This window comes from Carex rostrata, chromosome 9 (genome assembly GCF_964058835.1).
Source record: "Carex rostrata chromosome 9, lpCarRost1.2, whole genome shotgun sequence".
Taxonomy (NCBI): Eukaryota; Viridiplantae; Streptophyta; class Magnoliopsida; order Poales; family Cyperaceae; genus Carex; species Carex rostrata.
In genome coordinates, this window is record NC_135926.1 from 4356768 (window position 1) to 4379333 (window position 22566).

General features: G+C 35.9%; 2 protein-coding genes and 2 pseudogenes across 4 annotated transcripts; 3 read left to right on the forward strand and 1 right to left on the reverse strand.

Moving 5' to 3' along the window:
• Positions 1–2637: 2637 nt before the first annotated feature.
• LOC144559297 (pentatricopeptide repeat-containing protein At4g39530 pseudogene) lies at positions 2638–5175 on the reverse strand (annotated as a pseudogene).
• Positions 5176–7879: 2704 nt separating this feature from the next.
• On the forward strand, positions 7880–9764 carry LOC144559298 (putative oxidoreductase At4g09670 pseudogene; annotated as a pseudogene). Its single transcript, XR_013513115.1, has 2 exons — positions 7880–8191; positions 9320–9764. The product of XR_013513115.1 is annotated as a putative oxidoreductase At4g09670 pseudogene (transcript).
• A 3594-nt stretch (positions 9765–13358) lies between these two features.
• On the forward strand, positions 13359–15709 carry LOC144559676 (F-box/kelch-repeat protein SKIP6-like). 2 transcript variants are annotated; one of them, XM_078308775.1, is made up of 2 exons: positions 13359–14624; positions 15470–15709. In XM_078308775.1, the coding sequence occupies exon 1, from the start codon at positions 13378–13380 to the stop codon at positions 14605–14607; it is 1230 nt and encodes a 409-aa protein (XP_078164901.1). In that variant the 5' UTR covers positions 13359–13377; the 3' UTR covers positions 14608–14624; positions 15470–15709. The 2 variants fall into 2 exon arrangements, with proteins under 2 accessions (XP_078164901.1, XP_078164902.1); XM_078308776.1 differs by lacking the exon at positions 15470–15709 and adding an exon at positions 15437–15455.
• Positions 15710–15967: 258 nt separating this feature from the next.
• Positions 15968–19176, forward strand: LOC144559675 (uncharacterized). Its single transcript, XM_078308774.1, has 3 exons — positions 15968–16327; positions 16691–18699; positions 18771–19176. Exons 2-3 carry the CDS (start codon positions 17001–17003, stop codon positions 18956–18958), a joined length of 1887 nt encoding a protein of 628 aa, XP_078164900.1. The 5' UTR covers positions 15968–16327; positions 16691–17000; the 3' UTR covers positions 18959–19176.
• The last annotated feature ends 3390 nt before the right edge of the window (positions 19177–22566 follow it).

The window sequence follows — 22566 nt, forward strand, 5'->3', positions numbered from 1 at the left end:
AGTATTTAGTACGAAGATAAGCTACCATTTCTCATAAGAGAGTCATAGGATTAACTTAATTATTAAAAAATGATAAGGAGTATCTCATTCTTATATTATGCACGTAGTTGTCCTGATCTGTCAACGATTGAGATTGACATATGAATTTTCAGATTAAATATCAGTCCTCCAATTACATAATTTGTCTCTTTTAATTAAATACATCTATTTTATGTATAGAAGTCTAAATTTAGTTAAAATCATACTCGCCACATAGACTGCTACATGGTTGTCACAATTAAAATTGAATGTATCCCTAACGATTTGTTTCCTTATTTCTCCTTATAGCTATATTTGATTCATGCAATTCAATTATTTCCTTATTTATCCGATTCTTTGCAATTAAATTATGTCATCTATATTTTCGACAATGAAAATAGAAATTATTCAATATTTCCGAATCTGTAGAGAAAATCAATTTTTCATGTGTGAAGAGGAGAAATAGTCTTTATTAGAGCTACTAATATGCTTTCACAATTTCTTAATTTGTTGCTTGATACCAATATGCATTTCACAATTTCTCTTCACAGACTATTAAATCCAGTAATATGTTCCCGTTACAACGCACGGGCACGATACTAGTATATAATCAAACTTGTAAACGGCTAAAAGAATGAAAAGGTGCATTAATTAGCAAAGGATGCAACGGTACATCTAAAAATTGAACTGTTTGCTATTCATTAATAGCTCATTAATAATTTAATTAAAATATAGAGTTTTCCATTTAGACATCAAATTAACAAATATTACAATTGGAGATATTACGTAAATATACTAGAATGAAAATTTTGAGTTTTTCAAATTTGGTTTCAACATTTTATTCTATGAAAAATAGGATACAAGTACAAAAAAAAAGTTTGAAAACAAATGGAGGCGACTCCATTCCTTTAATGTGGCTCTATCCCTACGGATAATTACAACTTTTATACGGATGAAGCGCGCATACATATTAGTGCGGACAGATCAAATGATAGCTTGAATTTGATCTAATGCACGTCGGACCACCCAATATGTGGTGGACAACTTCTGGCATATGACATACCTGTTAATAATGTATTAACATAAATGTATTAGCATGCCAGAATATTTTGGACCTAAATTAATAGTTAATTCAATGAAGTTATAATATGAATCAACTCTTATTGGGTTGGGCTCGAATTTTTGCTCTCATATGATCTGATATGTTCCATCAAGATAAGATCTTCTGAAAAAGCTCAAACGAATTAGTGCCAATGAACATGTGTTACATTCTCAAACGAACTAGTGCATTATGTTATAAATATGTAACATCAGTTCAGTTTTTAGTTAAGCCATTATGTTCACTTAATTTTAGAAAACGAAAGAGAGAAAGAAAGAGAAAAAGACGAAGGCTTTCAGATCGGTACTAGCATACTGATTGACTTTTGGTTTTCAACTTGTGCATATGGATACTAATAGAGACGTGGCCGTTGTGATGTTGTGTGGATCCGACACGAGATCGAAAAGAGAAGAAGACTATTGTTAGGACTCGAAGATTTCTGCTGCGCGTCTAGTGGTAAAACTATATATTAATCTTGGAATTAGTTTTATACATGAACTCTGGTTTTCAGGTAATAAACAAACTAATGAACTGAATCGAATTGTTGCATTTTAACCTACCCGAAACCTTTCAATACCCTTATGTTATTCCTGTGATGACAGCTGCTAATGCTTTTCACAGTGTTGTAAAAAACATCGTTTAGGCCGATTAATCGGCCAATTAGTCGTTGGCGGTAACTAAATTGTCACAGGTTTTTCAGATTAATTGGTCGATTATTTCTGATTATGACTGATTATTTTCAATTATTTTCAATTAATCGCTTGACAATACTCTACAGTGATAACCGCATACTGTTATTTACAACACTGGTTTTTCATTTTGTAGCATGCTCTAGCAAATATCCCATAGAAAGATCAGAAAATCTGCATCCTGTTTTGTACTCAGACCAGCACCTATTAATCCCATTATACATTTATTTTTACGGCCGAAGCATACAGTCAATAGTCAATACGTAATTTCCAATGCACTGGAAGCATGCACATCCAGTTTTAACTGCAGAGTTGCAGTTGTACTACTCGGGCACTCGGCAGAAAACAAAAGAAGAGAAGTCGTTCGTTATTAGAAGAAGCTTAAACAAATTGCAGTCTAAAATATAAAAAGAATATTTTTAAAAAATTATATGCATAAAAGAGGCAAAGCCAATTGCAAGGGTATTTAAATAAACTGAACATAACAAAATCATGAGAATCGAGGTTCGCAATTGGCTCATAAATTGAACATAATAAAATCATATAAACAAATAAGTGAATAACAATTGGGCACTTACTACAGACAATCGAGGCTCGCAATTGGCTGATTAATGTAAAACATGATAATTTTTACTATAAAAAATATCCCTATGGAGAATGCCTGCCACGACAATCCACCTCATCAAGACAACTAAATCTAAAAGAAATCAAGCATATCAATCTCTTGACAGATCTGAATCAAATACATAAATTCTTTGGAGACAAATCAGGCATATTTGTCTCAGAAGAGATCTCAATCAAATACAGGAATATTCTTGATGAGGCTAGCAATTGGCAGATAAAACATGAGAATTTTTTAGTATAAAAAAATATCCTTATGGAGAATCCCTGCCACGTCAACCAACCTCATCAACAAGTAAATCTAAAACAAATCAAGCTATCAATCTCTTGACAGATCTGAATCAAGCACAGACATTCTTTGCAGACAAATCAGGCATATTTATCTCTACAAAGATCTGAATCAAATACAAGAATCTTTTTCATCACTTGAATTACACTATATCCTGGTTCTTTACTCCAACACTGCATATTTAATAATATTCTTACTCTAGCTACATTTTCCAACATACCCTTCGATGCATAAATATTCGACAAAAGGGTGTACACCCCACTGTCAGTGGGGTCTGTCATCAGTATCTTATCAGCTGCATGCTCTCCAATTTCTATATTACCAAAAACCCTACATGCACTCAATAAGATCCTCCATAGGACTGGTGCTTGCTCAACAGGTAGTTGTTCAATGAAAATTTTGGCCTCATTTAACCTCCCCAATCGGCCAAATAAATTAACAATTGAAGAATGATGTTCTATTCCAGGTTCAATACTGTATGTTTCCTTCATAGACATAAGATGGTGCAAACCTAACTCGCCATGTCCTGCATGTGCACATGCTGTTAGTACGCCAATAAACGTTACGTAACTAGGGTTTATGTCTTTTTCTCTCATCAGGTTAAAAACCCTAAGTGACTCCTCTGCTTGACCATTCTGTGCGAAAGTCGAAATCATGGCATTCCAACAGACCATATCTTGTGTGCTAGTGGAGTTGAACAGTAAACAAGCTTCTTTCACGCAACCGCATTTACTGTACAGGTCTATTAGTGCACTTGAAATGTGTGAATCTGAACTCAGGCCAAACTTTATGACAAGATTATGGAGTTCAAAGCCATGAAAAATGCATGTCAGATTGCTTGCAGCTATAAGTGCAGCAAAAGTTAGCTTGTCAGGTGTAGGACCATTTGCATGTAGGTGCTGAAAGAGTTTCAATGCCTCCTTATGTTGTGAATTTTGAGCGTACCCCAATATCATTGCATTGACAATTACCAAATCGGGCTTGGCTACCTGATCAAAAACTAATCTTGCATCTCTAGTAAAGCAACACTTTGAATAAACATCAACTAGGGCACTGCCAATAGACAGATTCAACAAAATGCAGGTTTTAACAACTAAACTGTGGATTTGTCTGCTCAAGTTGACAGATAACAGCTCTCAAGAAACACCAAGAACACTAACAAATGTGAGAATAATTGGAGTTACTGATCTAGATCTCATACTATTGAATAAACACACTACCTCCTTGATTTTCTTGTGCGCTGAGTAACCTTCAATCATGACATTATAAGAAATTGTATCGTCCTTTGCAAAATAATCAAATACAATCTGTGCATCTGCTAATGAGCTACTTTGCAACACATGTCAATGAGACAGTTTTTGACACAATCATCCGAATCTAAGTTAGCCTTTATGGTATAACAATGTACTTCTTTCCCTTGAGTTAAGGCCCTCAATGAACCACAACAGCATAGGATGCTTGTGCTAGCAAAAGAATCAGGTTGTAGCCCGGAATGGGTCATTTTCGAAAACAAGCTCATGGCCATGAAATTGGAAGAACTTTGCATGTAACCCGCAATCAAGGTTGTCCAAGAAACAAGGTTTTTCGCATGCATAGAATCAAACAACTTTTGCGCACTCTCCAACCAATGGCATTTGGAGTATAGATCAATTAGTGTGTTTTCAATAGATATGTCCATCTCAATTCCATTTCTATACAAATATCCATGGATCTGGCTCCCCCCTTTGAGAAAATTAAGTGCAGTACAAGCACTAATTGCACTGCAAGAATGAACTTATCAGGCTTGGTTGGCTCAATTTTCATCAAAGTGAAAAACTTCAACGCCAAATAAGAATTCCCTGTTTGGGTGTAACCAGTTATTACTGCTGTCCAAGTTACTGAGCTTCTAATTGGCATTTCATCAAATATGTAGAATGCGTTTTCCATGGTCCCAAATTTAACATAGAACTTTATTAGAGAGGTACCCACAAACCTGTTTGCGCTAAAATCCAATTTAAGTGCAATGTCATGCAGCTGTAGAGCCGAACTCACATCTTTCAACTGGACACATGCACGCAACACACTGGAAAGGATATACTCATTTGTGCTACCCCGTGAATTTCTTAAAAGGCTTGAGAATAGTGAGAGAATCATGTCCTCTTTTCCTTGGCTAGTGTACATGGAGATCATATATGACCAAGAAATCATATTTCTCTCGGTCATTCCATCAAACACCTTGCGGGCAGTAGAAACACTGCCTAATTTGGTATATCCGTTCAGTAATAGGTTGTTTAGAAAAATTTTCGAACGAAAGCCTAAGATAATTAACTATGCATGGATTGGTGCGACATGAAGGTGGTAGGTATGATTTGCAATGCATTTTGGCAAGAGACGAGTGAGAGTTTGTGTTCGAGAAATGATTTGACGGAAGGGAAAGGGAGAGCTTTAGTAAGGTTTAATTTCATTTCATAAGAGGTACATCTTGGATGTTGGATCCATTTTGTTTTTATGAAGGTTAGTGGCTATGTTGGATCCATTTTGGCACACGCGACGAGCCTTTTTTTGTGGTTTGTTGGGTGATATTGTGCTGTAGTGCCTTGAAGAGTACGAAGCACATGCAGCTATTCGGCAGGACTAGGCTGCTAATGATTAAGGTTCAGTTTAAATTTGGCTCGCTTAATGAGAAAATTAAAATAAAAATAATTTTGCTCTAGTTCAGTTTGATTTTGAAAAAGAAAATTCAGTTCAGCTCGGCTCATGTAAACGCTCGGCTTGTGAGTTAGTTCATATTTTTACTTATTTTTTTAGATTTATTTTCAAGTTGTTGTTTTTTGTTATTTATTTTCCTAAGTTTATCTACAGGCTTTCATTTCCTGAATCGATTCACTTTGAGAATTCCCGACCTCGGGTTTGTTTGGGAGTGAGTTTGAGACATTAACTGTACAAAAAAAAATGTAACAAGCTTAGAAAAAAAACTATATGTAAAGATACAACTAGGCACAAATAATATTCAAATAAGACAAGTTATGATTTGTTCAAAAGATATTGGTACCAGAAACTTGGTTCCAGATACGTATGATTACCGAGATATTGGGGTCTCAATTAAACAGCATACATTGAAGGGGTTTGAATAAAATTACATATAGTTTAACCAACTTTAGCAAGTCTTCTTCATCAACTTGGTACCGTTTATTAAAATTTACAACTGATAACTTAACCGATTGAGAAAACATGCGGACCGGTTAGTAAATTAGAGGATCTGAGATAAGTGTTATGATTTTGCTATTTCTCTAACAGATTGAACTATTAGCTGAAAATCTAGTTCCTAAATAGCATAAATTCTCAAAAATCAATGATAGAAATCAAAATCAAGTACCAACAACAGTATTAATTAACTAGTGCCTAAATAGCATAAGGTTAGGGAAGAACAGTCGCAACTCGCAACAACAAAAACCCAGAAGCCCAACTCAATATAAAAAGCTAAGAATTCAGCTATACTAACTGAAACATTAAAATAATAGCAAATTAAATAGATAAAAAAAGAGAGTGACAGAGAGAACCCATACCTTGATGGAGGGGAGAGGAGAGACCAAATAGATTATCTTAATCTCCAAGTCTGAAAGAGCAGAAAAGAAGAGAAAGTCACCAAAATCAATATTGCCCTTTTGCTTCACATCAAATAAGGTGAATACCTGCAGACTGCAGTTATTTTAAAATCAATAGAAAATTTCTGAAGATATTTTATCACTACGTTTAAAACAACTTTCATCACGAAAAAAAATATAAAGTGCCTATAAGAGAATGTTAATGAATGCAGATTTAATAAATGAGGCATGGTGGATTTAATTCTGCCCCCAAAACTAAATAAGATGAAAGCCGTGTACTCACAATATGAAAATTTGAAAAAGAGAAAAAAAAAAAGGGTAAAAACAAAATCTCAAAAATTACCCTATTTGCGAAGAGATTATCTTTTTTCTTGTGATGAAACAACAACTGCAAATAGGCATTTGAAAGATATTAAAATAGAGCATCTTTTTCTCTCAGAAAAAAAAAAATAGAGCTTTTGTATCCTCAAAGTAAGCAACCCTGTAAAGCCAAACATATACCCCTACAAAGAACAAAATTATACCATTTACTTTTTTTTCTTTCACTCTCTGTCAATACAACAACATTTCTCTCTTAAAGGGAATATAGGTAAGGGTGTCAATGGGTACGGTACGGGTCGGGTGGAGGCATTTTCATACCCATACTCATTAAAATTGACTTTACTCATACTCTACTCATACTCATTAAAATTTGACTTTATCCTACCCTACCCTTACCCGTTAATATTATAGGGTAACGAAACGGTAGCCAGTAATAACGGATATTACTAATATAATAATTAGTTTTATTATATTTTACAAATTAAACATCAAAAACTCATTAATTTCACATATATGTAATTGCATTTTTAATAAAAAAATAAATAAATATGCAATAAATTCCAACTAAATTGTTTTTTATAAAATTGAATTGAATATATATATTTAGATTTTATAATTACCCTATAGGGTAATGGATACGAAATAGTTATTACCCATACCCTCACCCATTTGGTTAACGAAAAAAATTTCTTACCCATACCCATGCCCGATAAGCTAACGAAAAAAAATCTTACCCATACCCGCCTTATCGAATACAAAACGGGTCGGGTAAATGGCTAAAAAGGTGCCATTGACACCCCTAAATATTGGGGCAATTTTAGGGAAGTTAGAATATCTTCAAATGAGGAAATTTTTCCATAATTGGAAGAAACTCTCAAACTAAAATTATACTAGTAATCACACCATAATAGTAAAAATAAATATCCAAGAGAAGCAATACAAGTACCTTGCTTATAAGACCATCGTCTATAATAGAACTGCTAATACTTTTGAACAACTCAAAAAGCGCCTCTATCTCACTTGCGCTAACTACAAATTATACAATGAATATCACTTTACAAAAAGTTTTCGCAATTACATTATGGTAATACAAATAGGACAGAATATTTCTCAAGCAAATAGAACAACCAAACATGCAAAAGGTAAACTACGTGCTGCTCAGCAAGGTCGCACGCGCCATTTCTCTCTCCCCCAACACCACCTTAATCGTCGTTGGATCCCAGTCCATCAACAAGGCGCGACAGTTCATGTCCGACAATGCCCTTCCCGCCTCCACCATCCCTCTCGCCCTTACGACGTGGTGCTCGACAACCCCTCCGTGGACACAGTTTATGTGCCACTGCCTACGAGCTTGCACGTGACCTGGGCCGTCGTTGCTGCCAAAAAGGGGAAGCATGTCTTGTTGGAGAAACCCACCGCGCTGTGCGTGGAGGAACTGGACGTCATACTACAGGCGTGCAGAGAGAATCGGGTCCAGTTTATTGACTCCGCCATGTGGATGCATCATCCCAGAACTGTGAAAATGCGCGAGCTGATTACAGATTCGACCCCCTTTGGGGAGCTCAAGACGGTAAGTCAGTAGTGCTCTGCTTTTGTTTATAAATTTAGATTAGGAACTCTGGTGAATCTAACTTCAGATCATTAAAATTATACTTAGCTCATTTGATCCATATGTGGAACTCAGTATTGAATCCAATAGTATATTTGATCTGATTATAATTTGATACTTTGTCAGATGCATGTGTTAGACATTTGGCAATAGGAGGGCTTATGGCTATAATTAGGATGAATAACAATTAATGCTTGAGAGCATTACAATGCTGAGACAAAATGATGAGAATATAACTTCAATACAGCATAGAATAGTTTCAGAACTCAGAACCCTGTCTCCCTGCTGACAGGATACAGAAATATGTTTCTGATCCGGCTAACATGACATTACTGGATCCACATTTGTACCTTGATATTCTGATCGCATAATATATATCTGCCTTGGACTTTGGAGTTGCTACTTTGGATTTGGACCTTGCTTAAATTTGATCTAAATCTGATTGTTTGACATCCTTGTGGTCTTCCCTTTTATTTGAGTTATGAGCAAAGCTAGGGTGTGATGTATTCATCAAAGGATTTCGTATGCATAATTCTAAAATTTATCGGATTGACTTCAAACGAGACGAATCCAAACCGTTGAAAATGATTTACTTCACGAGTGATGCATGTACATGCAATATTTTAAAATTTTAAAATTTATTTAGTACAAATTAAGACAAGGTGTCAAAATTTGATTAAAAATGAATGCATCGACATAACTTGTAAAAACTTTATTTCTTTGCATTTACAAAGTCATATTTTTGACCGCTTTACTTTATACTAAATAAATTCAAAAATTTCAAAATTTTGCATGTAACACGCATCACTCGTAAAGTATATCATTTTCAACGGTTTGGATTCGTCTCGTTTGAAGTCAATATAATAGATTTTGGAGTTATGCACCAAACTCTTCGGTGAGCACAACACACCCTAGCTTTGCTCTTGAGTTATATTTGCTTTCGATTGAAGATAATATCAAAGCTTCATTGAGAAAGACTGAAAGTCTGCATATGAATGAATGACATTGATCTCTGTATTATTGTTTTGTTTTGATATGAATAACACGAGTTTCTAAATGCACTAATCATAAATTTCCCACTGTTTACAGGTGGATAGAATATTTACCTTTTTGGCAGACGAAGACTTCCTGCAAAATGACATACGTGTAAAACCTGACCTTGATGCTCTTGGTGCATTGGGGGATCCTGGCTGGTACTGCATACGCTCGATCCTCTGGGCCAACTCATACCAGCTGCCCAAGACTACTGTCGCCCTTAGGGGCGCCGTTAAAGAATAATTCTGGTGTTTTACTGTCTTGCGGGGCCCAACTCCTCTGGCCAGACGGTAGATCTGCTACTCTCAACTGCTCATTTTTTGCTCATCTCACCATGCAAATGACCGTGATTGGTACAAAGGGGGCATTGCATGTTACTGATTTCATTATACCATATGAAGAGGCTAGGGGAAGTGCAGTTTCAAATTTGTTAGTGATGCGGGTTTCACTGAGCTCAAAGACCATTCAGCATGTATATATAGACATGGATTTAAACTGAATTTTGGTTGTGGGACAGATAAGTTTAGCTCAAAGACCAGATAACACTGCCTTTGAATGTGAGTATGTGAGTATGTGAATCTTTTGTTTTTATTCAAAAAGCCCGTAGGCAACATGTGACTATGTGAGCCACACAAAACTGGGCCCCAATTGTTTTTATCTTGAATTTTATGTGGTCCTTCAAATAAAAAAAAAATGTAAACTAGTATATAAAAAAATTATAATTGTGAATTATTTTTTGTATAAATTAAGTGAAAAATATGTGAAAAAAGTAAAGACTAATTATTTTTGTTATAAAATTTTCTTATTTAAATAGATGAAAAAATTAAATAAAAAACATATTTTAAAAAAATTACGATTTTCCACAACTAATTCCACGGTACAACCGAACACTAATTTCAGTACATTTCCATAATTAATTATAAAATTATATCATGTTGTGATTAAGCTAATAGTTTAAAATTATTAATATAATAATTGAAATATATGACTAAAAATACTATATGCAAGATGTTAGTGTAATAATCTAGAAGTCAATAATACGATAATTTATCACAAAGCTTTGTTCATGAATTGAATGATTAATATCATTTTGTTGCCTTGAGTATTATTGAATTTATGGATCATTTCGAGTTCATGACTGAAATTATGAAACTCCATAATATAGATAATATATACTCTTAAAAGGTCACTGACCAAGGTAATTAGCAGGAACACTAATTACCGCGATAAGGTTAGTATGTGGATTAAAAGATGGTTAAGTTTTACAAACCACCTGACACGAGATGTCATTTTAATCACATAGATACATGTTCTAGAAACATGGTATTTGATAGACCCCGAATGAAACATTAAATAGAATTGTGTTCGTGTCATTTATGTTTTCATTCAGTGTCACGTTCTACAGTATGAGGTATTTATCGTTCCCACTGAGAAATATGTATGTGTGATTGTTATCCACCGCTGTCCGTAAAAAGCAGTCATAACGGTAGCTTTTCCATATGTATAGCTTAGCTGAGGAAGTGATAGTTTACCAAGAATACTATTTGTCCCTCGTATCTCTATACGAGCTATAGCATCACTGGGCCCCTTGATAGAGTAAGATTATCTGCTAGCGGTATAATTACAAGAGTAATTATATTTGATAATCTGCTCAAGATCAAGAAAAGATTCAGTTAGCAAGGATGACACACATCTACCTTGAAACTGATCTGATAGCTATGAGACAGAAGAACAGACACAAGTAAATTGTTTACTGGATCGTGATATTGTACAGTACACCATCATCTGTGTAATTGGATGGTCATGATGTGTTGCCAGATGACACACATCTACCTTGAAACTGATCTGATAGCTATGAGACAGAAGAACAGACACAAGTAAATTGTTTACTGGATCGTGATATTGTACAGTACACCATCATCTGTGTAATTGGATGGTCATGATGTGTTGCCAGATGCCACCCATGATTATAGAAGTTAAAACAGTTTTAACTCTATTTACCAACATAACACAGATCCTATTGGGTCACACCATATAGGAGTTAATCGGAGAATCTTATTGTGATTGATTATAAATTGGTTATGATCAATAGTAAGATGGTTATAATTAATTATACGTGTTATAATTAAATTATAAATGTTATGTAAAAATAACAAGCAAAAACATTGGTTAATTTATAAACGTGTGTGACACGTTGTATAAAAGTTAACTGGTTAATTTATAAATGTGCAGGACACGTTGTATAAATTACCGAAACAACAAACCGCAAGAAAAATATATATATAATTGTTCAGAATAATTATACGAATATTATTTGTGTTCGGGCCGAGGGCATTGGGTCTTTTCAGATTCGTCCTTATCCGCATGACATGTCATTGATCCTATCCAGATGACATGTCATCAATCCTATCCACAAGGGCAAAATGGTCATTTCACACCTATGCCACCTTGCATGTGTAGAAACATGGAGAAGAGTGTGGAAGGGTGTGGAAGGGGTATTTTGGTCATTTCACATATAAAAGGATGAGGTGTCAATGGCATACCTTGTAAATAGGCCGAACTTGGAGGGCATTTTGGTCTTTTGCAACCGACCCTAAACACTATAAATAGGGGTGGAGGGGTAGAGAGAAAATCGCTAATTCACTCATACCGATTTCGTGTCGAAACGGATCGGTATTTTCTCTCTTTCTCGGTTTCTCTCCCAAATAGTGTTTCGGTTGAGAAAAGAAAGTTATACGTACTTGACGTATAATCTTGCGGGTTGTTGTGGAGAATATTTACGGGATCGATGAATAGTGTTTTACCGAATTTAGCGGTATGTCAGTTTTGCATATTGATGAAACTGAGCAACCGAAAATTCGTGTTTACGGGTTTTCGTCTTTTCCCCGTGAATAGTGTTTTTGCATAATTCCGCGGTTTACGGTATTTCTGGCAGAAGAAATAAACCGCTCTCTGGTTAGTCCTGGTGGATAACCGATAGAGGTATCACACGTGTGATACTCCGAGTCGATTCCTTCCCTGGTGAGGCTCTACTCGCTCGGTCTGCATTCCAACTGTGATTTGGAAACAAGGTATAAATATGTTATATTAATCTATTTAATTTGTAAGTAGATTAAAGTTTTAGAAATCAATCATGGAGTAGATCTGTAAAAAAGATTAAATTGGGTTTTGATGCCAAAGGAATACTGAAGGTGTGTCCGCCTTGGAAAGTTTCCTGACATACCCCGTTTAATCCTGAGCTTAAGTTGGCCGTAGAAATTTTTGTTCTACGGTCATTCCGCAACTTAAGCCTAAAGGGGTTTCGGTTAGCACCGCGTGAACCCCAACACAAGACACCCTAAAAAATATTTAATACATTTTGAAAAGACAGTTATTTTTTTTACAAAATTTAAATTTAAGAAATAATAATGAATAAATATTATCATGTTATTGTTTAATCATTTTATTTAATTTTATTAATAATTATTAATAAGTAGAATTGTATTGCTATCAACTATTTTATAAACAAAAATAAGATTTTCTACAACTATTTCCACGGTACAACCAAACACTCATTTCAACACATTCCCATAATAAATCATGTGCATATCCATTTTAATGGGTTCCCACTTTTTCAAAAGTAAATTTTCATCCCCGTCAAATCTCATCCCATGTAATCCCGCGACAAACGAACACGCCCTAAAAGAATTAGTGTTGTCAATATGAGCACCCAATTTAATAAAAAGGTTTAAAATTCATCTGAATGCTTCAGTCTCAAATGAACGGTGCAGATACGATTGACACATACTCACACAGTCCAATCAATAACTTAGTCCGGGAATAAGCCCCCTCCAGGCCTAATTAATCACCTGTGTTAAGTCAAATTTTGGGTTTATATCCGGACTGTCGATCTGCTTTAGAACGAATATTAAAAAGCCCAGTACATTCTACCTTGGACCGGATTGATTCGGATTCTTATCGGACGGTCCGGATCTAAAATCAAAATTTAAGTTACATTAGAGGATCAGATAGCGCGGGGGCCATTATTATTTGTGCTTAGATATTCGTGCAGAAGATATTTGAACAGTTAAGATTTTCCAAAAAAACACGCAAAATATGAGATATCTCAGAGGATGCGAATCACCTCAAGTCTCAAGACCTCGTCATTCTTTCTGAGCTTCCTCGCCCTTAATCAAGTCTCCCCTCTGACTTCGTCATCCACCCCGAGCTATATTCCATATCCGGCGACCGAGCAAAATAAGGGGTCTAGAAACTTCTTATTTGTCACAGACATGGAGGATCCACCGTGCACCCGTCTTTTCCCAGATCTGCCCAACGAAATCTCAGTCCAAATCATCGCCAGGATCCCGCGGTCCCACCATCGGAGCCTCTGCCACGTGTCGAAATCCTGGCGCTCTTTCATTCTCTCCCGTCTCCTCTTCACCCTCCGATCCTCCGTCACGCACTCAACCGAACCCACAATCTGCCTCAACATCCGCACCCAAACCAATCAATCCCCGTGGTTGGTTCTCAATCAGGGCCGCTCCCACCCCGACTACCTTCCCGATTCGCCTCTTTCAACCGTCGGCTCTGCCTGTGCCACGGTGGGCCCTTTCGTTTTCGTCATCGGTGGGTCCCTATCAAGCGTCCCTTCTAAAGTTGTTCAAATTCTCGACCTGCGTATTGGCGGTCAGTGGTTACTCGGACCACGCATGTCAACTGCTCGAGAATTTGCTGCAGCCAGTTTTTTAAATGGCCGTCTTTATGCAATTGGTGGCTGCCTTCCTTCATCAGAGGGCTGGGCTGAGTCCTTTAACCCGTTCGATAAAAACCCTCAGTGGGTCCCTATTGACAGTCCAGTGCACGTGCGTGAGAAGTGGATGCATGGGTGTGTGGTGCTGTCGGGTCAGGTTCTGGCCATGGCTGATCGGGGTGGAGTGGCATATGACCCAGGCCAGGACACTGGTTCATGTTCATGGGGTCCGGTGCCAAAAAGACTGGATCTTGGGTGGAAAGGAAGGGCTGTCGTTGTGAATGGTATTTTGTATACATATGACTACATGGGTAAGATCAAGGGGTACGATCAGGTGATGGATAAGTGGAGGCCTGTCATGGGGGTCGACAAGCATCTCCCGAAGTTTCTCTCTGGGGCAACACTGGCAAATCTGCATGGGGTTTTATGTGTTATTTGGGAGCAGAGAAATGGAGGGAAGCAAAAGGAAATGATGGTGGATTGGGCGGGGATTAGGGTTACTGATTTGCGCAATGAAGGATTGCATGGATCAATCCTGTGGTGGGAAACTGTGGCCCTTGGGATGCCTTATGGCTCAGCCATAGCGCATTGTGTTGTGGCAGAGTTCTGATTTTCTGAGTATTAGAGGTAATTATTTCCTCAAATTTAGAAGTTTACTAAATTGATGATTGTAGCTGTTCAGCGTAGTCTTTGGTCACTTGTCTATGTACTTCGATTATTGTTAAAAAAATGTGTATCAAACATCAGTGATGCACTGTAAAATTTGAAATGTGACGTGTCGTTTAGCGTGATGTGCTTGATATTTCAGTGTTTGTATAACTGCAGAAGACATGTTTGTATGCTAAATATTTACGAAGAGACTGTTTAATTTCATCTCAATCATCTCTAGCTTGTGCATTATCTCTGCATTACAATCTATGGTTATTGAATTGTGCATGATTTCTCAGCTAGACTAACAGAACTGGAACATAACTATACTAACTGCTTCCTGGATATTATGATAGTATGCTAGAAAATATCACAGCACTGCCATCTCAGCTAATCAAATCTGGTTTTCAGAAAACAAAAAGGTAATAAATAAATAAAGGTAACTTGTAAGAAATATTACAGCACTTTTCATAACTTGAACGTTATCAAATGCATCACTACCAAGAACGATGTATTGATAAGAAATAAAGAAAAATGTTTTTTTTTTTTTTTTTTTTTTTTTGTAAATAGGAAAAAAAACCAAGCAGTATCAGATATAAAATTTGATCGACAATTGAATTAGTGTACATAAACCCATCTGCACATATAATTACCTTTATACAATACTTTATTTAAATTTGAAAAAGAACCTGAGTCTTTGATATATAGATGGGCCTATCCGCCTATGTTTCTCCTTATTGTGCACTAATTCAATAAATATCCCCTGAAAATTAAATCAATGTATATCACAGTTGCATGGTTTCTCTACCGTCCACTTTCAACAGATAGTCCGGATGATTTATTCGAAAGCTAAGAGATTGCAACTGACGCTTTAGATGATTAGATCAGATCATCCGTTCACTTTAGACCAGTCGGTGGGGATTAGGATGAATAGCAGAAGATTCTACTTAGGTTATGAAGGCCTTCGCTTCCTATTATCGTCAGGCCCATTGGTAGCCATGGTAGACCGCTCATAATAAGTTGATGAAGCTCACTAGGCTACAGTTGTAACCATGAAGGTTAGTACCAATGTTTTATTCAGATCTTTTTTTGTTTAAAATGTAACATTTGTGAGTTTGAGCCCAATTGGGGATTGCATTTATATACTGAAAAAATAAGCCCACTTAGTACGAAATTAGCCACATTTTCTGCTTAGTGCATCTTAGCAGTCGTTGATCGTTACTAAGTTCATTATTGAATCGTACATTTTGTTAATGGAAGGTGTTATTTTAAGCACAATAATTTCAATAATGAGAGCTAAGAAATTTTTTGTTATACTAATATCCAATTTTCTCTTTTCTTTTAATACTATATCTTAGTATGTAATCAATGGATAACAAAAAAAAGGAAATTATACAAATCTCAATATCTTTCATCTCCGGCCATTTTTATTAATATTCTTAAAAAAATAGAAAATTTTAAAAATGCCCCTCTCTCTAATTTTTTTTCATACATGCCCTGACCGCCTGGGCCTGGGGCGGCCCAAAACAGCTAGTGAGGCGCCCCAGGGCCCGGCGGCCCATACCTTAAGTGAGGCGCCACCCCCTGGGGCGCCCCACTAGTCCTGTGATTTAAACGCATTTTCTGCCTCTGTCACTTCCCGATCTCAGACCTTCTCTGGAGGCGATAACTGGGGAAAATAGGTATGTTTTTTTAATTATAATAATTAGTAATTATAATTATAATAATTAGTAATTATAATTATAATAATTAGTAATTACTGTTCCAAATTTACTGTTGCACTTACTGTAGCGTACTGTACATTACTGTTGACATTTACTGTAGCGTACTGTACATTTACTGTTGACCTGTACTGTATCGTACTGTACATTATTGTTGGTATTTACTGCAGCGTACTGTACAATTACTGTAGCAATTGCTGTACACCTACTGTAGAAAAATTGTAATTTTTTTTAATTTTGTTTATTTATTTTTCAATTAGTCATTTATTAATGTACCCATTATTATGTCATGTAATACTTGTAAATTTTTTTTTTAAAATGTAGTTTGTTAAAGAAGAGATGTTAGTTGCACTGTATGTCGGCGGCAAGCTAGAAAGGGATGAAGATGGCGTGCATTACACGAAAGAAGTCGCATTTGGCTTCGAGATTAATGAAAATACCACATTTGAGGAACTGAAGCAGCTAATATACGAAAAGACATCTGTAAACCCCAACAGGTATGAAATAGAGTTGGCTACACGGATTGACAACTCACGTGGGGGGGGGTAGACCTTACTTTGTTAAGTTTCCAATAACAGATGCCAATTTGTGGAGAGTTGTGTATACTCAATTTGTAGCTTGTGGGGTCCCGGTAATGGACATATATTCGAAGAGGGTTCCCCGCACGAGGGCTGGACCTTCAAGTTCGGCTGGGGCTGGACCTTCAGGTTATGACAACCAGGGGTACCATCAGCACTCCCCTTATGACCACCAGGAGTACCACCAGCAATCCCCTTATGACAACCAGGGGTACCACCAGGAGTATCACAGCCCCGGTAATGACAACCAGGGGTACCACAACTCCCCAGAAAATACTGAAGAGTTACCACTACCACCCAGACAGACACCCATAATCCCTAGATTTCCAACTATGCCAGAGTCAGGACCGGTACCCGTTAATCGAAATGATGTTGATGTTGATGTTGATGCTATTGATGCCGTACCAGAAAGAGAAATGGAAACGGGGGATGAATACCAAGGGGTTTGGGAAGATGATGACTTATCAGATGGTGATGCAAATGTAGCAGGGTTGTCCAGGGCAGAAAAATTCCCGATTAGAGGTCGGGGGAATAAGCATCCGGTTGCCACATTCAACGACACCACAGCTTTCGAAGAGGCAGACATTAGTTTCTTTGGTCCTCGTGTTGTATACAACAAAGAACTTGCCGCAGGGCAAGTTTATACCAGCGTAGACGAGCTTGTAAAGAAAATATATGAGACTCATGTTCACGGCAACTGGGAATGTATAATACACAAAAGGGACCGAACAAGGTTAGTTGTGCTTTGTTCAACTCACCCGCACTGCGAGTTCCGCCTTTTTGCAACCCCTGCGGGTTCAGGGGAAGCATGGATGATTAAGAAGTGCGAACCACCTCATACATGCAAGTCTGCGTCCACAAGGACAGACCATTCAAATCTGACAGCATCACTAATTGCCGATGCAATTGAGGAGGACATTAAGTTGGATCCATCGATGAGCATCAAGGCGGTGGCTATGACCGTCAGACACAAATACAAATATGTAATCCCAAAATACAACAGGCTGTGGAGAGGTCGTGAACTTGCGATTTGCAGGATATTTGGTAGTTGGAAGGACTCATATGGCTATCTGGCACCATTGCTCCAGGTCATGGCAAGTACAAATGTCGGCACCGTATATGAGCGATGGCATGGCCCTTTTTTTGATAAAGACGGTGTACTAATAGAGGGAGCTAAACAATTCAAGGCCGCAGAATTAATAAGGATGAACCAGTCATTTTCAACAAGGGTGGAGGAGAAACTAAGACGACACAGAGACAAAGGTGCAACCATGACCGTGATCCCGATGGGTAACGATGGAACAGAATTCGAAGTGCAAAATCCAAATGAGTACGTTCCTACCACCCGTAAACCAGACGGCACTATGGCGTTTGTCAAGAGGGCTTGCAAGTACGTGGTTAAATTCGGAGATGCCAGGGCGGTAACCTGTACATGCCAAGGACCCCAGCTAAGTCACATACCCTGCAGTCACGTGATGGCGGTATGCCGAGTGAGGAACTACTGTGAGGATCACTATGTTGCTGACATGTACCGTACCGATTACCTTGCTTCCACTTGGGGTGGATCTTTCCATTCTTATCCTGATCAGCATGAGTGGCCTACATATGTCGGAGATAGAATATTACCTTCAGAAGGATGGATAAGAAAGGGAAGGAGGAGACACAAGCGTATTGTAATGACCATGGACGAGATGGGTGGTAGGCGACCGTCGGGAAATCGGGCTCGCCGTTCTGTTTCCGACAGGCGCAGGGCAGGTACGTAGAATTGTACAAAATTTATTTATGCTTTAATTATATTACTAACTGAATTGCATTGTTACATTTAGATGCAATAAACGAACACAACGAAAGAGAAAATGCCAGAGTTGTCGCTGAAGCAACCGGTAGAACACAACCCCCTCCTCCTGTAAGCCAATCATCTAGTAGCCAAGCCTCTACAAGTAATGCCGCACCTGCCACTGGTACCAGAAGAACTAGTCGTTTGTTAGATTTATTCAGACGTGGTGGCAGATAAACTTGCTATTTTGCTTATGCGAATTGATTTATTTGGTATATGTGTATGTGTATGTGTATGTGTATGTGTATGTGTATGTGTATGTGTATGTGTGTGTGTGTATGTATATGTATGTGTATGTGTATGTGTATGTGTATGTGTATGTGTATGTGTATGTGTATGTGTATGTGTGAGTTTTTTTGTATGTGTATGTGTATATATGTATGTGTATATGTGTATGTGTATGTGTATGTGTATGTGCATGTGTGTATGTGTATGTGTGTATATTATACATATAGTTCACCAAAGAAATAAAAATAAAAATTAAAGTTATAAAAATTTACGACATCACTTCGTAAATATATCAAATATTATATTTTTTGGCATACACATACACATATACATAATATTTTATTTTTTGACATACACATATACATAAACCCAACACTTTTTTCAACAAAATTATTCAAATCAAAATACTAAGATTTCTCAAAAAAAAAAAAAAAAAAACCAAATTACTAATGGGGCGCCCCAGGGGGTGGCGCCTCACTTGGGGTATGGGCCGCCGGGCCCTGGGGCGCCTCACTTGGTGTTTTGGGCCGCCCCTGGTCCAGGCGGTCAGGGCATATTTAAAAAAAAATGAGGAACAGGGTTATTTTTAAAATTTTCTTTTTTTTCAGGGATATTAATAAAAATGGCCGTTTCATCTCTTTTATTGTTTGACTCATGATACTACTTTGTTTTTTATTTACTGGTAAAGTAGAAGAGCATATGTATCAGAACAGATCAATTATAATCACTGATTTTATATATGAAATGAAACATAATGGCATTTGAGTTGCAAAAAAAAAAAAAAAAAATGGAAACCAATCAAATTAAAATTTCACTTTAATTAATGATCTCATTATAAATATTTATAAACTTTATAATACATCTCGTTTAATGATATGAAAATTATTTATAAACTTTATATGTAGTAAATTTGAAATTATATATGAATCACAATGAGATTCATATATGAAAAGTATTATGATTTCATACAAAAAAATGTAAGATATTTGAGATTTGTAAAAAGAAAATATTAATTATTTATTGATTAAGTATCCATACATAGTATTAAGAGAGAAAGACAAAGTGAATATTAGTATAAGAAATATTCGCTCAGCTCTCATTGTTGAAATTATTGTCTTTAAAATAGCACCTCCCATGGTTAATTATTTGGCAAAACTGTCCTTGGTAATGTTGTTGTTTGCTCAAGCTCGCACCATTAATTGGTGCGCTCTATTAGTTATTTGTTTATATGTTAAGCGAGTAAATTTCAATTTCATTTAATTAGTTCTATCAGTCGAAAAATAATGAAAATAAACACATTAAAATAACTTATAAAACTTTTATTTTATTTTATTTGGCACTGGACTATATACTAAATTATTTCGAAAATTAATAAGATTTGCAATTAAACACATTAATCATAAAAGAAGTTAATTTTAATAATTTGAATTCATTTTTTGAAATTAATCCGACATATTTTAGATTTTAGAGTTTAACATATCATGTAGGTTAGTAAACTCAAAAATATATATTAACTTCATTCAAATGTTTCACGATATAAATTTGGATCTATGCTAAAAATTACATTCTGCGGTAAGTGATAAAAAATCGTGACAACGCTGTATAAGTTGCAGCTTTTTGACGAGAGAAGAAAAGAGGCGAACATCACTGAGAGAAACAGTAGACAAGGCGTTCTCAAATTCCGTAACTTCTGAAGAATTTTTCTTCGCTCTCTGAGATGAAAGATGTTTTTTAATACTCCCGTGCTTCCTAGATCAGTAAATTATCTCCCTTTAATTAGAAATATTATACAAAGTTCCATTTCATTTTTTTGTTCTTGTTGATCAATGCATCAGTGTTGTAAAAAACGTCCGTTTAGGCCGATTAATCGGCCGATTAGTCATTGACGGTGATCAAACTGTTATGGGTTTTTCCGACTAATCGGCCAATTATTTCTAATTATTTCTAATTATAACCAATTATATTCAATTATTCCCGATTAATCGCTTGATGGTATCCTGTCCGTCCGACAACCGCATAACATTATTTACAACACTACAATGCATTTTTTTTTTTTTGAAGAAGAAGTGGGGAAATCCCACCAGTTTTCATTGAAACTAATATAGTTTGTGCCTTTTCAATCTCCAGAATAAAGAAAGATTATGCATATAACAGCTAAAGCATCATAGCTCTAAAATCAAAAGTGAACTACATGCAAATAACATTTCATAAAAAGCAATATAGAAAAACTAGCGATCAACTCATTCGAGAGCTAGTAGTAGCTCGGTACCAAATGTATGGATTACTTCTCAACTGCAATGCATATTTAAACACTGAAAGTCAGAAACTAATATGACATGATCAAAATAGAAAGTATCCCATAAAAGCTGGATGTACGTTTCTTATTTCTTGGTTATTTAATTAGTCGATGATTAAGATTCAAATTCCATTTCGCAAAAACAAACTTGTTTGTTGGATGTTGGATGTTGGTTGATTTTTAAATACAATGGCGCCTACCATAGTTGATGGCTGGCCGATACATGACACCACGTCTAACGATCTGCTTCCCCAAATCTTGTTAATATTTTAGAAACAAAACACAAATGTAAGCTCGTGAAAAGTAATTTTGCTTAAATAGTGGAGTAGAACTAGGGTGTTTTTAAGTTCATCAAGTCTAAAAATTTCTAAAAATTTTTAAAAATTTCATTGTAAGAGAATTTATATCATTGAAAATCAAGAAAAAAAATTAAGAATAATTGTCGGATACGAAATAGAAATTAAGTAATTTTAATTTCTAAACATCTACATTCGTACAATTAACTTTAATTACTTTTAACATTTATGTTAACGATTATTGAGACGGGAGAGAAAACGACGGAAACGATAAACATTTATAAAACAATTACTTTAAAAAGAAATCTTTCTAAATTAGAAATTACTCTACATCCAAAAAAGTAAAATATATAGTGTCAACTTGTGTTTAAAATTAAAACTAAATCCCAATACAAATGCTGTAATAAAAATAATATAGATACGTGTGAAAAAAATAGAAACAACAAAATATTCTTGTTAATTATCGTATTATTTTTATGTGAGAGAAACGCAAGCTTTCTGCTAGAAGAAAAAAATACACAAATGTGAAAATTTCCATGCCCCTTGATCCATGTGGAGTAAAAAATTATGTAAAACTTTTACCCCCACACTTAAATTACTAAATAAGAGTTAAAAGTAAGAGTAAGATGAAATAAGAAGTAAATAATCCGAAATAAGTTATTTTATTTATTTAAGCAGATTAATTTACTTTACGCTTATTCCACATGTAGGATTTACTGTCATAAAAAGAGATTCATTTTTCAACATTACTATTCCACGAATTAATTTAAATTCCAACTTAAACCGTCAACTCAAATTTAAAATATGAAAAATCAAATGAGATGTAAAATATGAAGAATTATATAAAGTAATTTAATCATTATAACTTTACTCCAGAAGTAAACGTTACTTTTAATCAAGGCTCTAAATAGTGCGCTATAACGCCGGTATAGCATCTTCGGACCATAAAAGCTATAACGCTATTC

What these genes read in the sequence shown, in the direction of transcription:
- LOC144559676 (XM_078308775.1), top strand. Translation starts at nt 13,378, where the DNA reads ATGCGAATCACCTCAAGTCTCAAGACCTCGTCATTCTTTCTGAGCTTC.
- LOC144559675 (XM_078308774.1), top strand. Translation starts at nt 17,001, where the DNA reads ATGGACATATATTCGAAGAGGGTTCCCCGCACGAGGGCTGGACCTTCA. An exon ending in TTCCGACAGGCGCAGGGCAG is followed by an intron (nt 18,700 to 18,770) that starts GTACGTAGAATT and finishes TGTTACATTTAG; the next exon opens with ATGCAATAAACGAACACAAC.